The 15865-nt window shown below is 36.0% G+C and overlaps 1 protein-coding gene across 2 annotated transcripts in view; it reads right to left on the minus strand.

Annotated features, from left to right (window-relative positions):
- oprl1 (opiate receptor-like 1) overlaps positions 1-15865 on the minus strand; it is a 114829-nt gene that overhangs the window by 29402 nt on the left and 69562 nt on the right. For both annotated transcript variants that reach the window (XM_038309401.1, XM_038309400.1), the window contains exons 4-6: positions 4519-4606; positions 2736-2918; positions 1572-1656 (exon numbers count right to left, since the gene is read on the minus strand). In XM_038309401.1, coding sequence (XP_038165329.1) covers positions 1572-1656; positions 2736-2918; positions 4519-4606 — 356 coding nt within the window. The remainder of the gene's footprint in view (positions 1-1571; positions 1657-2735; positions 2919-4518; positions 4607-15865) is intronic.

A 15865-nucleotide genomic window follows, 5' to 3' on the forward strand; every position in this document is an offset into this window, starting at 1 on the left:
CACAGGCAATGTTAACATCAGCAGCTAAGGAGACGTTAGACAGATTGACAGCTGCATTAGGGGTGGGAGGAGTATGCAGTATATACATCATCATACACATCATGAGATGTTATATGTATGATGTGCTGAAACATTAGTTTGAGATCCATCCATCCATCCATCCATCCATCCATCCATCCATCCATCCATCCATCCATGCATCCATCCATCCATCCATCCATCCATCCATCCATCCATCCATCCATCCATCCATCCATCCATCCATCCATCCATCCATCCATCCATCCATCCATCCATCCAGGAATAAATCTATTTCAGATATCAAAGACACCTATTCAGACGATCTAATAAATATCTAAATGGTCTGCCATAGCCATTTCTTATCACAAAAGCATTGCTTGGGAAAACTAGCCTACTGATTGAATAGTAGTGGATCAAAGTATCCAATCCAATCCAATCCAATCCACTTTGTTTATATAGCACGATTTAAATAAGCACAAGGTTTCCAAAGTGCTGCACAAAAAAGATAACATAACTAAAATAAATAAAAGTAAATAAAATTAAATAAAAGCACTGCCCGCACAGGATAAAGTAATAATTTTAGGTGGAATCCTATGGAATAGAAGCGCACCTGACAGCAGCTGACGATGAATTGTAAAAAAGTAGTTAACGCAGGTAGGACCTGTGCGTCTTTTTATGTGGTTCCTCCCCTTTTTATTTTCAGTCTTCCATTACACATTAAATACTATGTGGCTATCTGACTTTGCAGCTGTTTTGTATATTGCTCTTATCACATATCAATGTGCTCTCGCAGTTATGAATTACTTATACGTACCTGTTCTATACGCAGTCTGAGAACTCTCTACTTATAAATACTTAATTCTCTGTGAATGAATGCCGCTCATTCTTTAATTTGATCCTCGTCAAAAGGACATGCTATTTTTTTATTTTTCCATTTTGCATTAGGCACAATACATCAGCATATGAATTAATAGAAAAGTTCTAAAGACTTTGGAAGAGTTTTAACTTCCTACAAAAAATGGTTTGAGCCATATTCATAAATCACACTAGCATCAAGCGCCTGTTGTTTCAAAACATTAGTGCAGTAACCAAATAATTTTGGATAAAGATGGTAAATTATGGTATTATGCTATTTATTTAATTAACTGAAAGGAAAAGAACAGTTAGAACCTAAACTAGAATAAAAAAAATATAGAAAAAATAATAGAATGGGAATAAAACAAATTGACAAACCTAACCTGAGGCAACAGTTACTTAGACTCAGGCAGAATATCTGTCCAAAATATTAACTGAAACAATATTCAATCATAAAGTTGGTTTTATCTGCACTATTGCCATTTGTTAAACCCTCAATGCTTCCCTGGAGAGTTTATCCTAAATTATATAATTCATTTTAATTATAACAGATCTGCAGACGTTCTGTGGAAAATGAACAAGATCGACAAATATGGAATAAACTTCACCTAATTAACATTTAACATTTGCAACATTTGAAAAAAAAAATGATCAGGGTATAACCCATTATGTATCTCTGAGTATAATTGACTTACTGTTATGTTCCACATCAACATTTCCCATGACCATTACTGGGACTCCAAAGGCAGAAGCCAACAGCCAGACGCAGATGTTCACCACCTAATGAAAGGAAAACATGTGACAGTAAGAATTTAATTTAGATTCAGGGTTTTCCCCAAAGTTAAAAGATCTGAAACAGAGAAAATGCTTTTATGTAGAATTCCTAATGCATTGAGTTAGGGTAATTCATATTCCATCATCTTCTTTCATAACAGAATTTCCACAAACCTAGCCAGTATATACTGTATCTATCTATCTATCTATCTATCTATCTATCTATCTATCTATCTATCTATCTATCTATCTATCTATCTATCTATCTATCTATCTATCTATCTATCTATCTATCTATCTATCTATCTATCTATCTATCTATCTATCTATCTATCTATCTATCTATCTATCTATCTATCTATCTATCTATCTATCTATCTATCTATCTATCTATCTATCTATCTATCTATCTATCTATCTATCTATCTATCTATCTATCTATCTATCTATCTATCTACCCAAGGTTACACTGCATTTACAGATACATATACAAGACTTTGATACTCAATATGACAGTCATAAGGTAGAATCACCATGACGTCACACCATCCATCCATCCATCCATCCATCCATCCATCCATCCATCCATCCATCCATCCATCCATCCATCCATCCATCCATCCATCCATCCATCCATCCATCCATCCATCCATCAACTTCGCATTAGTTGCTGTAGCATTAGTTTTCCACTTCAGTGAACAGCAACACTCATTCTGTATTCTGGGTGTTGGATTCAAAGTCTCTGTATGTCTCAATATGTAAATGTGTTTCTTAATATTTTGTTGCGTTTTTCAACATTATTTCCACATTTTGCTGAGAGGTGCTAATGGCTTAGCTACAGCAGGGACCTTCCTTTTAACCCCCTGCACAAATGCCCAGTGTTAATATAAATATACAGAAAGGACTTTATTTACTAACAAACTGTACATAATTAAAGCTTGAAAAATAAAAATAGCAAATAATACACCAGCAGGACTTCATAATATAAAAAAAGAAAACCAGACCAAAGTGAGTTGGTGGCATATTTAAAAAAATAAATAAATAAATAAATGAATAATGTGACTGCTCCTTTAACTGGGTTTTACCTTAGCTTTGTGTGGTGTCCTCATATCCAGTGCTTTGACAGGGTGGCAGACGGCCACGTATCTGTCCATACTCATCACTGTCAGAGTGAAGGTGCTGGTGAACATGTTGTAGTAGTCGATGGACACCACAGTCTTGCAGAGAGCATTGCCAAAGGGCCAAAATCCCAGGAAGACATCGGTGCCCTGGAAATATCCACAGATATTTAAGAATAGAAAATGCACTTTTAGAATTATTAAGTAATAAAAAAAATTAAAAAGGAAAACTAAATATAGCTTTAAATAAATTATTTGAGACTTGGAGTAGAGCAGCGGACATTGTTACTTTAAATTGATGGGTAAAATTAGAATAATTTGACACGTCGATCACTAGCGAGTTAAAAAAAAGGTGAACAATTCTGAAATATGGACATTTTTTTGGAGAAAATGTTAATATAAATTTACAACAATAGAAGTATATTGTATTACATTATAGTTATTTTATGGCATGTCCATTGAAAAAAATCACTAAAAACAAACGAACTAACACACCAAATCAGATGAAAAACCAAGTTAATACCCTGACTAGTTTTGGATTTTGGATTTATGAAGGTGATTCCAGACTGAATCTGCCTACAGTCAACAGCTGTCAGTCACAAGCTGCAAATGTGTAGCGCAACACAATATAAATAGCTATACAGCTCTATAAAACAGAATTGGAAAACATTCAGAGCTGCAGCAATTAGTTTTCTAAGCCTGAATCATACAAAAAGACAAGTTGATGCTGTTCTGGTAGAGCAAATATGCCTCTTCATGGGTTCTTCAGATCTGTTCCATGAATTACATCTAAAATAAACCTAGGTATGCATTTCCTGGTAAGTTTATTAGTGATCTTTGAACAGTTGCCTGTCGATGCAAACAGCAAATCAAAAGGTCATGGCAGCAACTCAATACATTTAGGCATCTGGATGTGGTGGAGAAGACTTGCTTAATGTCACTTTAAATGTGGCATGGTTGTTTGTCCAAGATTAGCTGAATTGCTGATTCACTAGATTTTTACACAGCTCCATCCCTCTGATTTAGAGAATAGTTTGAAACAGCAATAAAGTCCAGTGAGCAAAGATCATTTAGGTAAAAACAGACTTTTGACAAACTAACAGGGTGTATTTTAAGATTGGAGATAAGAGGATCCAGCTTTGTTAACTCAATAATGTGTCACCCCCCCATTATGTGATTTGTTTAAGCAGTCTGTTAAAGGCGATGATTTTCTCAGTTGATGCACTTGAAAGAGGAACAGCAACCTTATGGTACATAAGATGTAACTTAAGGAACAGCTTTACTGTTAGCTTTTCAGGCTCTCTGAAAGCTAAAGCAGCAAGTCCTGAAAAAGTTTTGTTTATAATTCAGCCCTATTATCATATAGTTTATGCAAGCACGAGAAGAGGAGAGAATAAAACAGATGTAAATAAGGTGGGAAAAGGTCAGGCTGCTAATGCTACATGCCGAGATTAGCATTATGACAAGTAATTCTGTTGGTTTTATTATAAAGGAAAATCCCAGTGTTAGCATAGTTGATAACTTAGAAAACTAAAAGATGTGCTCTATAAATAATATTTGAGTTAATTTCAACTTATTTATCCTTGACTGCAAGCTTGTTTTTTTATACGAGTGAGCTTATAAAACACTGTGAGGTTATTACCAAGGTGTCCCAATGTTTCTATAGGAATGAAGATTCAAACATAGCTAATTACAATAATTTGTTTTAGGGTTAAAAATCAATCCATTTTATTGCAAGAAAAAGTCTTACCTGGAAAGGTAGAGTAGCGAGGAACAAAGAGTCAGCCAGAGCCAGGTTAAAGATGTAGATGTTAGTAGCTGTTTTCATCTTTGTGTATCTGAGGAGAGAGGACACACAGTAACACACGGTCAGTCATATTATAACCAAGGTCCGGGAAGCTTTTTCAGTTCAAACTGTCAGAAATACTGTTCAGTTCAAGGCTTTATAGATTGGAACAAAGCAAAGGGTTGTTTTGGCTTAGAAACATGCAAATTGAACCTGACGAGTGGGTCCTGCCCCTTGGGAATAGGGTCAATTTGTTTCTTTGTTAGCCTTTAATACCCAAAACCTGTCTATGTCTCTGTAAGGGGGGTCGTTAAAGGGAATTATTGGCCTGGCAAGGTTCAATTTGCATATTTCTAAGCCAAAACAAGGCTTTGCTTTCGTCCACTCTATTAAGCCTTGAACTCAACGCTATTTCTGACATTTTGAATTGAAAAAGTTTCCTGGATGGGAAGCAAAATGTCTTCAAACTTTGAAAAAGAAGTCCAGTGGATTTTTTTTTTACTTTTTTGGAATTGCTATGACCTGGATGACTGAGAATCTTCACCAGCAATTTCCACCTACTGTCACAAGCATGAATTAGACTACCAGAACTGGAACTGTTATAAGTAATTTCTAAATTTCTTAGTTTGTGATGGAACTGTAGTAACTGTAATTTTAAACAGTTTGCAGCCAACTTAAAATGTCTGTATAAAACGCTAAGATTTAGCTGTCTTACTTTACTGCATATGCAAAATAACCCTAAGAGCAATACATGCATTGATGCAGCTATACTGATTTTGAGCCTTGTGACGGGGCTTATGAATGTGTATGAATGTTGTTTTTGTCTCTGGATCCAGCTGACAAATACATTTAATACATTTTAGATGTGTCTAAAAGGTGCAGTATGTCATGAGGACACTCTATTTGCTCCTGTAGAAAAAGGTTTGATGTGTGTTATGTTATCTGCTGAAAACTTTGGCATTGATTAAATGTCTGCCAAGGGGAACCACATGTTGACACAGGTCATGCAAAATGTATTGCAGTCTTAAATAAATGGCTCAGCATGGTGAGTATGCAAAACAAATCATCAGATCAACAGGGAACATCTTCAGTCCTGAAATTAACCATCTTCAAATGGCCACACACCTAAATGCAAAAGAAACCTGTGGAATGAGCTCAAGAACGGATGCCATAACAATAAAACATTAAACTTTGGACAATCTACTGCCACTGTTCAAACATTAATATAGTCTAAAGATCCCGACAACCTTGAGAGATTTTAAAGGAACAAGAAGAAGACAATATTGTGCAATGACAGCACCAGATGTTCAAGAAAAAATGAACCTCAATTTTCAATTGAAGTAACTGACACTGCCAGCTCCTAGATACAACACCAAATGACTCTTTGAAACCTGTTCTACTGGGAAGCACCAACAGTCCTGGTAAGACCGTGCCATGCTGGAGTTCAGTAATCTGTCTTGTCCCGGGGCACCACTGTGTGATTCATCTAATATGCATTAAAGGTGACAACTGATGATGCTTAATTATTGACGTAAACTGCAGTGCTCCTCTGCAGTCCCCTGAGAAAAAGCCAACCTGCTGGAAAAAGTAGGAGGGTTTGTGAAAAACAATAATTTTAATTTAAATCTGTTTCCCTAAACATGTAAATGTACCGACAAAAAAGTTTAGATTAGATTGCTACAATGAAATACAGAATTAATCCTAAGTGGTTTTGAGCATATTAACCAGGGATGCCACTAAAGGGGAGATTGATGCAGGTGCAACACTACAAGAGTCATCATGGTCCCAAAAGCTGTCATGGTGTTTTGCCCTGCAACCACACAAAAGCATTTAGCTCTCAGCAGCAATACAAAAATTTATTTAATGACTAAATCTCTGCTAGTTAAATGTGCCACAGACAAACCATAATAACAATAGCCAAAGTCTTCAAAATGACCTTTGTGGTTAAATTTTTCCCCAGTCGTTGTGTGTTCAAGCAGCTTTCAAGATGGCTTGAAAAAACACTAAGATACAATGAGATGGTGAAACAGTAGATCTGTTATGCAATGAATTTCTAAAGCAGAAATCTGGTAGGATCCAACATCTGCCCTAAATAAAACCTCACTTAAAATGCTTCAGAGCAGAAAGCATTCAGTCTTTTTTCTCAGCCTCTGTAAAATCTCCTGTTCCAAAAATCTTCTTAAGCTTCTCTTCTGTGTTGCCTCCAGCTGTTCATCTCACCAGTTTTCTACTTTCCTTCAGCCTCTTCTCATATTATCCCTATAATTTTCCTTACTGACTGATATTGCTCTGTACAATATCTGTTCTTGGGTTTCTATGACTAGTAAAGACTGATTTTTCTTATCACTTTTGAATTTATTTGAGATTTAGGTAGAGATGTTGAAATTATTGCTTTCTCGTTCTCATACAAACCCTTTCTAGTTCTATATACTAGGTCTGCTAAAATAAAAAACATATTTTTTTTCTCATTAATGTACACTCAGCACCCCATTTTGACAGAAAAAAAACAGAAATGTAGAATTATTAGCAAATTTATTAAAAAAGAAAAACTAAAACATCAAAAGGTCATAAGTAATTAGACCCTTTGCTGTTATTTAACTCACATGATGTCCATTTCATGTGATCTGTGTTGAGATGGCTCTGCTCCTTTATTGGAGTCCAACTGTGTTTATTTAAACTTGTTGAACTTGATTAGGAAAGGCACACACCTCTCTATATAAGACCTTAAAGCTCATGGTGCATGTCAGAGCAAATGAGAATCATGAGGTCAAAGGAACAGCTCAAAGAGCTCAGGGACAGAATTGTTGCAATGCATAGATCTGACCAAGGTTACAAAAGACTTTCCGCAGCACTCAAGGTTCCTAAGAGCACAGTGGCCTCCATAATCCTAAAATGGAAGACGTTTGGGATGACCAGAACTCTTCCTAGACCTGGCTGTCCAGCAAAACTGAGCAGTCGTGGGAGAAGAGCCTTGGTGAGACAGGTAAAGAAGAACCAAAGATCACTGTGACTGAGCTCCAAAGATGCAGATGGGAATAAGTTCCAAAAAGTCAACTATTACTGCAGCCCTGAACCAGTTGGGGCTTTACAGCAGAGTGGCCCGACGGAGGCCTCTCCTCAGTGCAAGACTCTCAGACTATGAGAAAGAAGATTCTCTGGTAAGATGAGACCAAGACAGTTTTTTTTTTGGTGTTATTTCTAAGCGGTGTTTGTGGGAAAAACCAGGGACTCCTCATCACCTGCCCAATACAATCCCAGCAGTGAAACATGGGGGTGGCAGCATTATGCTATGGGGGTGTTTTTCATCTGCAGGGATATGATGACTGGTTGCAATTGAAGGAAAGATAAATGTACAGAGTACAGAGATATCCTGAAAGAAAACATCCAGACTGTTTAGAAACTCAGACTTTGATAAACTTTATTGTCATTTTGTACACAGAGGGTGTACACAATATAACATTTAATTCAGTACAGATCTCAGGACATTTCCACTCCTTAACTCCAACATTCAGCGCTATTGTTTTTTTTTTCTCCTTTTAATCAACATTACGCAGTCTAATTACAGCGGGGAAGATTCTGTTTTGAAATCTGCTGGACCTGCATCAGATGCTTCGAAGCATCTTCCCAGAGGCAGCAGGCAAAACAGTACCTGTTGGGGGTGTGAGGGGTCATTTATAATGTTACGGGCTCAGCGCTGGGATGAAATGTCTTTTATGGAGGTAACAGGAGCCTCGATAAACTTCTCTGAAATTCTCACTACTCTCCTCACATTCTTCCAGTCTGTGGCGCTGCAGCTTCTAAAGACTGGGCGGAAGGTTCTCCTTCCAACAAAACAATGACCCTAAGCGCACAACTAAAATAACAAAGGAGTGGCTTGGAAACAGCTCTGTGACCATTCTTGACTGGCTGAGCCAGAGCCCTGATCTAAACCCAATTAAACATCTCTGGAGAGACCTGAAAATGACTATCCACCAACGCTCACATTCCAACCTGAAAGAACTGGAGAGGATCTGCAAGGAAAACTGTTATAGGATCCCCAAATCCAGGTGTGAAAAACTTGCATAATTCCCAAGAAGACTCATTGCTGTACTAGTTCAAAAGGGTGCTTCTACTTAATACTGAGCAAAGGGTCTGAATACTTACGACAATGTGATATTTCAGTTTTTCTTTTTTTTAATACATTTGCAAAGATTTATACATTTTTGTTTTATTTTTGTCAAGATGGGGTGCTGAGAGTAAATTAATGAGAAAGAAAATTAACTTTTTTGATTTTAGCAAATGGTTTCAATGAAACAAAGAGTTAAAAATGTAAAGCTGTCTGAATGCTTTCCATACGAACTGTATTTACCTCTAACTCAAAGTTTATTTTTCTTATAAAATGTCTTTCCATCAATTTTTGCCGCATGCAATGTTTGTGAAGTTTTTTTTCTTACTTTCCTTGCTTGAATCTTTCACTTCCTACTTCTTAAATTAATTTAAATTCTATTTTTATTACTTATCTTTCATTTTCGCATAATCCCTTATAAGCTGTTTCCTTCTAGAGTTTACCCCTCTCTCTGCTTTGAGATCTTTTCTTTTCTCAGTAGCTGCACATTTCTCCCTCCTTCTTTCTGCAGGATGAAGACTTGCAGCCCTACTCTGTGTCTTCATAGAGAATTTGTCAGCCCTGTTGAGCAACCCTCCCCCTTTTATACATAAGGGACTGCGTTTACTCAACCAAAAACGTCCAAGTCTGTTCTATCTCCAGATCATCCTGACTTTCCTGTCTATTAACATTACTCCTGTCTTTGTTATTTTGTCCCTGTGGTTTCAGTACAATTTTCCTCTATTTTTCCCCTATTTTTGTTTCTATATCTTCTGTGTTTTTAGAGCATTTTTTGTTATATATTGAAGGATAAGGATGTTTGTAAGGATACACTTCGCTCAGAGCCAGCTGCTGTTCTCTTAAATAGGGGACGCTCAATGGTGCTGATTCAATCCAAATGTAATGTTTTGCATTTACAAACGTTGAAATACATAAAACTAATTACTAAATAGCCTGTTGTGAAGCTCTCTTAAATAATAAGTTCCAGAAACCACAGCAAGAATTCAGCACAAGACAGCTGTTCTGACTGAATGATTTTTTTTTGCTCCGTTGTCTGAGTCTCAAGAAGAAAACCTACCCCCTGTCTGGCCACTGTCAGTCAAATCCTTTAGCCAATCAACATTGAGCACCCACCTTCACGACCCGTTCCAAAGCCGCTCCTGCTCCATAGAACTCCTAAGAGTCTGGGCCTCACTGGAAGTGAGCAATCACAGGGCCCTATTTTCTCACTGTTTGTTTCAAAGAACGGAGGCTCAAGCCTCAATGGGAATTTCTCTTAGACACTGAAAGGTACAGTAGGTTCCTGCTGCACCAGAGCAGAAGGGAGATTGCATCCGAGAGCGAGCCCAACATCTAATAAATGCTCAATATTCATGAAATCAAGCGCACATTTGGTTAAGCTTCATGACTCCATTTGTGAATTTTAACAATGGAAATTTGAGCAATTATTTTACAAATTTTACAAGGGATGTTTGGCCTCCCTATTATTCACTGAAAAATCAGTAAAAGTTTTGGTGAGGAAGGCGATCAATTACCACAGCTGATTTTATTACAGAATCAAATTTTATCAGTGTGTTTTTATTGCATTTTAAAATCAAAGGAACAGACTGAACCAATTTCAATTAATCATTATTAGATAAAAACACATGCAAAAATCCCAACAGCTCTTCAAAATTTTAAATGGCTTGAGGTAGGAAGATCAGCAGTATTGAGGTGGTTTTACTCCCTGATCTGAAAGTCAATTTTTAACACATCCTGGACAGAGGCTTGGGACTCTCCTTTGACATTTCAGCTACCATAACTGTTCTCTGCAGAAATCTCTTGTGATATTACAGCTGGAGCATAAACCTTACATTTGGTATGACAACAAGCTCTCAATCACAGCTCTGAGAAGTATTAAGACTTGCAGAAGGCAGTGAAGCTTGTAGCAATTTTCCTCAAGGGCAGTCTCTTCATATTCTATAAAGTCATGATCAAATCATTTTAAAATAATGTTAATTAACTATATGTTAATAATACGTGGAAGGAAAACATCTATTTTACAGTCATTCATTATGTTAAATGAGCAAAAAAATGAGTTTTGGAAAGGTTTTTTAAAAAGCACTCAGCAGGTTAAGCATTAAAAACAAATAATGTCAGGCTTTGAAAAGGAACCATTGATCAGACGCTTGAGAGCTTATACCATAGGAAGCTTGAATTAGTTGTGCAGTTTTTTCAGTTGTAGTGATTAACATAGCTGTGAGCTGGTCGATTAATTTAAATCACATTTTCTACACCTTTGAACTAAATTACTACCTGTTCCAAAATGAAGCATGAAATATTATATGACATTAATACTTCTCTTCTCTAAGCTTATTGCATTCTGTCTTTTTCCTATTTTCAGCTGCATTATTTCATCCACTTTCTCTTCTTATTCAAACTAACAGCAGTTATACAATTCTATAATTTGCAATTCCATATATATATATGTATAATGAGCTAAGAACTGAGTTGCTTTGTGTAATAATTTTGATAGTTAGATTTTTTTTCTGAGAGCAGTGAATGAACATCAAACCCTTTCTCTCTTAAATTTGAAATATTAGAGTAAAATATAACAGATAAAATATGAACAATCAACATGTTTGAAAGGTGTCACATTGAAGACAGGATAGACACAGCCTACCTTTAAGATCCTATATAATGCTAAATTTGAAAAAAAAAAAAATATATATATATATTAACAATGAGGTTCCCAGAGCATTTTTTGCCACATTTGTAGGAAAATTATTATTGGATTAGGGAGACAACATGTACCAAAAATCCCCTAATTCATATCTCTTCTGGATGAGCTGCTTTGGATTTCCACGCCCCGTCCTCCCGAAGGCCGCACCCCAACAACCCGCTACCATGACAACAAGTAAGAGTTCGTAAAGATAGTGGCTAGGAAAAAAGCAATTCATTAGATCAAGGCTGTAGGTTGACCGATGTGCTGCTACAGACTGCTTTGGACCACTTATTTCCTCTGATGACATCATAAGGGGAAGGCTTTTAAAACAGAGAATTTTGAGCCCAAATGAGCTAAAAGGTGGAGAAAAGCAATGAGAGAGGTTAGAGGGGTTTTTCTTTTCATTTACGAACCTCATACACATATGATTGTTATAAAATACTTATAATTTGAATTTTGCATAATATGGGAAAGGCAAAATAGGCAAAATAATTTACATCAACCTATATATAATTTTGGTATTTCAGTAACCATATAACAATTGCCAAACATCATTCAATTCTAGCATTACAGAACTGTACAAACAACAGAACTGCACTACACCACAGCTACTTCACCTCATGTGACTGGTTACGTTTATCTGATGCTAAGCACACATGGCATTAAACTATTTGTGGAATCTGCTTCTACTTATCTGCCTGCTTATAAATATTTCTTCATCTTATCTCTATTTTGCTTGTACTCTTTTAAATTCTGATTTCTTAACAAAAAGCTACAGGAAAATACTTTAAATGAGTCACAACAGTTTTTCCTAGTGTTTTTTCTTAGAAGAGCCTTTGAGAGGAGGAGGAGACGACCTAAGGAGCAGCTGCACTTGTCATGTAAACAAAAGCTAATCAGTACAATATGCCTCTTATTCCCACCACACACTTCTCCAAAAAAAAAAACAAAGCAATAATGAAAATTTCATGAGCTTGAAATGATTGTAGTAAATGATTGTAAAATACTGTGTATGGAAATCAATCGTCTGTACTAATGATTAAAAAAATTGATAATATTGTCAGACAGCCCCATCTATTTATTATCAACATGTTCCCTCAAGCTCAGATTATACCAAACATTAAAATTAAGCAGTAACCATAACTAGGCAGTGGTTCAGGGCATGCAGATAAATGCAGCCCATTTTTGACAATGTTATTCCTAAATTTGAAATAAAACTTGCACTGGATGTTTTGAACTTGACACGATATATTTGCAGCTGTATAAACAGCACAACTATGATAAACAGAAATGCAGCACGCTTTCCTCTACTTCCTGATACATGCTACTAGTCATTTCTAATGGGAGCAATGACTTTACGCTTTGTCCAAATGTGTGCCAATGTTTAAAAGTTATAGTAGGGTATAATAGGACTGTCAGGCCGCGGTTTTGGCTAAGACTAGGTCTTTTTAGGGGTGAAGGGAATTATTCCCTCATAGCAGATCTAAGCAATATTGAACATTGGGTAAAAAAAAAAAAAAAAAAAAAACATAACTTATTAATACATCCTTTAAAAAAATGCATTAAAATAGTGAATTTCTGGTTTCCTATCAGCACAAAAATTACATTGAATTGTGCTAACATTAAAAAGTGTTTGCTAATAGAATAAGAAGACCAATCCAATCCTAGTTTTATTTTTTAAACGGATAAGTTCAGTTTATTAGGCTAATTGGTAATTAGATCAGCCAAACTGCATTGAATTGTTGGCTTTTGAGCAACCTTTCCTAAATAACTAATTCTGAGAATTTATGGGGCAACACTGTAAAGAAAAGACTCCATTTTAGGTGGAAGTTCCCTCCAACAGAACCAGACTTTGTGTGTTTGGTCATCTATTGTGAGAGGAAATGTAAACTGGATTTTTAACAGTACAGTAACTTTCCTTTTTTTTATTTTCTTCTAGGAGAGAACAAAATGATCAGCTACCAAAACCTTTATGAATGAAGTATTATCTAAAACAAAGTATATTCTTTGGAAATGTCGAAATTAATGTTCTTAGAGAATTAAAATTCAATGGTAATAGTTTAGGTTGTCTATTTGAGAGAAATATAAGCACAAAGAGGTGTGGCAGACTTTTAAAAGCTCCTCTACAACAGGGTAAATTAATTAGAGGGGTACTTAGAGAGGATTCAAATGCACAACAATGATCTATTCATCAACTAATGCAAAAAAAATTTTCTCATCAGATCTACCAAACTCTAGCCTATTTGCAATTCAAATGATCATTTTATCATTCACTTTGAAGAGTGGCAATAACTTAGAGTGTTGGCTTCATTTTAACATTCAATCAACATTCATTGTCAGCATCTAGTGTGTGTTTTTATTCATTGTTTCAAACTGTATACACTCAGCTGAATATTTGGCTTTATCTGGTATATTTGCATTCACCTATTAAATAGCAAAGATGGGAAAATGCACATGTTATTAGAATAATGATTAAAATAGCTTTAACTGCTCAAGAAAGTCTTTAATTGAAGACTTTGCCATTACCAAACCATGTAATTTTACCATGCACCTATTTCCGTATATGCTGACATATGTATACCCTTTAACTCTCTTTAAGGCCTGTGACAGACATGCTCTGCAACCATCACCCTGGATGTTACCTTCTCTCTGCATAAGAGAGGTAGTACTGTAGTTTCAATCCTGTATGGTTAGGCTGTCATATGAAATGGTTAAATAAAAATTCAATTTACTACTATAGGGATCCCTCCAATCCCAAACCTATCAAAGTCCTGTTAAATTTTTTTTTCCCTCTCTTCAGCAGATTAAAAAAATAAATAAAATCCAACCCTATATGACTTATCAGCTCTGCAGTAATATATCATTGCTTCAAACTTATGGCTGACTACATATTTTCATGTTCAAAATTCTGATTCAATAATGTGGAAATGGAAGCTCTCTTTTTATATCTAGTCCAATTTATAGGAGAGAAAAAAAACAGTTGAAGTATTTCCAAAGTAACATGTATACCCTCAACTTTTATATGATATCCATCATTCATACATACAGATATTATTAAGCCTTTATTTCTTACTTTTAATGTTCTTTTTTTCAGCTTAAAGCTAATGAAAAACACAGTAGATTAAAAAAATTAAATCAATATAAAAAGCATTTTATAAATACTTGAAAAAAAAAAGGTTTTGGGTTTGCCAAAAGGGACATGGGCAACTCCCTAAATGTACAGTATGGAAGAATGTGTTTTGGCAAGATGAGAGTACACGTAAAAGCGGTATCTTATGTATTATGTGATGTTTTCTTTACAATAACACATATTTAAAGTTCTACACGTAAACTGTAAATGAAACAAAACAAACTCCCGAACAATCCGCCAGTCAGCAATTGTATATATCTATATATAGAGAGATACTATGAGTAACAGCATGAGGGTTATTGGATGGTGTGGAATACTATTGGCAAAGCTGATGATGCTTTTTACTTTCCTGCACCAGTGCCATCCACAGCAGACTGGCTGTTTCTATTTCTACAGCCCTTGATTGCTCTTCTATCTTTTCTTGCTTTTTCCTTTTCCAAATGTAACCCTGACAGGCTTCTCCTTCTTGTTTTCAAATTTCTTCTTCTCTCTATTAACAGCATAAGGGAGTAAGAAAGATGAAAAGGATCTATCTGATGACTCTTTAATCCACAGAGCGCTTCAGATTAAAATATTAATATCATTTTAAATTATTCACATGTTGCCTTCTTCGCTGTATCAACTTAAATGAGCTGTCACATGCCAACACAAATGACTGGATGTGTCTGTAGGGTCGGGGGTTGCGTAGTTGCACGTATCACACCCAGTATTATTAAAACAGAGTTGGCAATAACAACTAATTGCACCAATGTAATAGAAAGTTGTGCTTCATGTCTTTATACATTTAATTCAAATATTAATGTCACACTTTTTCTTTGTCGGGGTGATAAAAGAATTGAGCTAATGATTCAGCTACAGTTGGTACATTGATCTAGCCTGGGTACCATTCCGAACTTAGTCCCGCCCACAACGTTTGAGGTCGGGAAGTTCGGTCTGGCATTGCTCAATAGTAGCGCGAGTATGCTCGCATAATATCTGGCGGGCCAATCAAATTGTCAGGGCGGGCTTTATACGATGATAGACAGATGATCAACAGTAATGTAATCAACCACGTCACCAAAGCACCCTTGGGTGACAACAATAGTGGCTGCTGCTGGAGAGTTGAGGTGAGTAGATTCTGCTATTAGGTCTGTTCTAAAAGATATCGACAGCAAATTAATTTTAAAAGAGGAACAGAGAAACGCGATCAAGGCTTCTAGGTGTGCAACTGCACGCTTTGATTTTTGTTGACAACAACTATGTGTCGCTTAACATACGTCACGCACTCTGTTGCTCTTATTGGTTGTAGGTCTATCCAATTGAGTGCAGAGGCATTTTTTTTCCTGGTTCGTTCAAAACATGCCCCATAATCACAGCTTTATGGAGCAGTATCAGACTCATATTCTGACTAGAA

This window comes from Cyprinodon tularosa, unplaced genomic scaffold (genome assembly GCF_016077235.1).
Source record: "Cyprinodon tularosa strain WSP-4 unplaced genomic scaffold, ASM1607723v1 ctg66, whole genome shotgun sequence".
NCBI classification, from domain to species: Eukaryota; Metazoa; Chordata; class Actinopteri; order Cyprinodontiformes; family Cyprinodontidae; genus Cyprinodon; species Cyprinodon tularosa.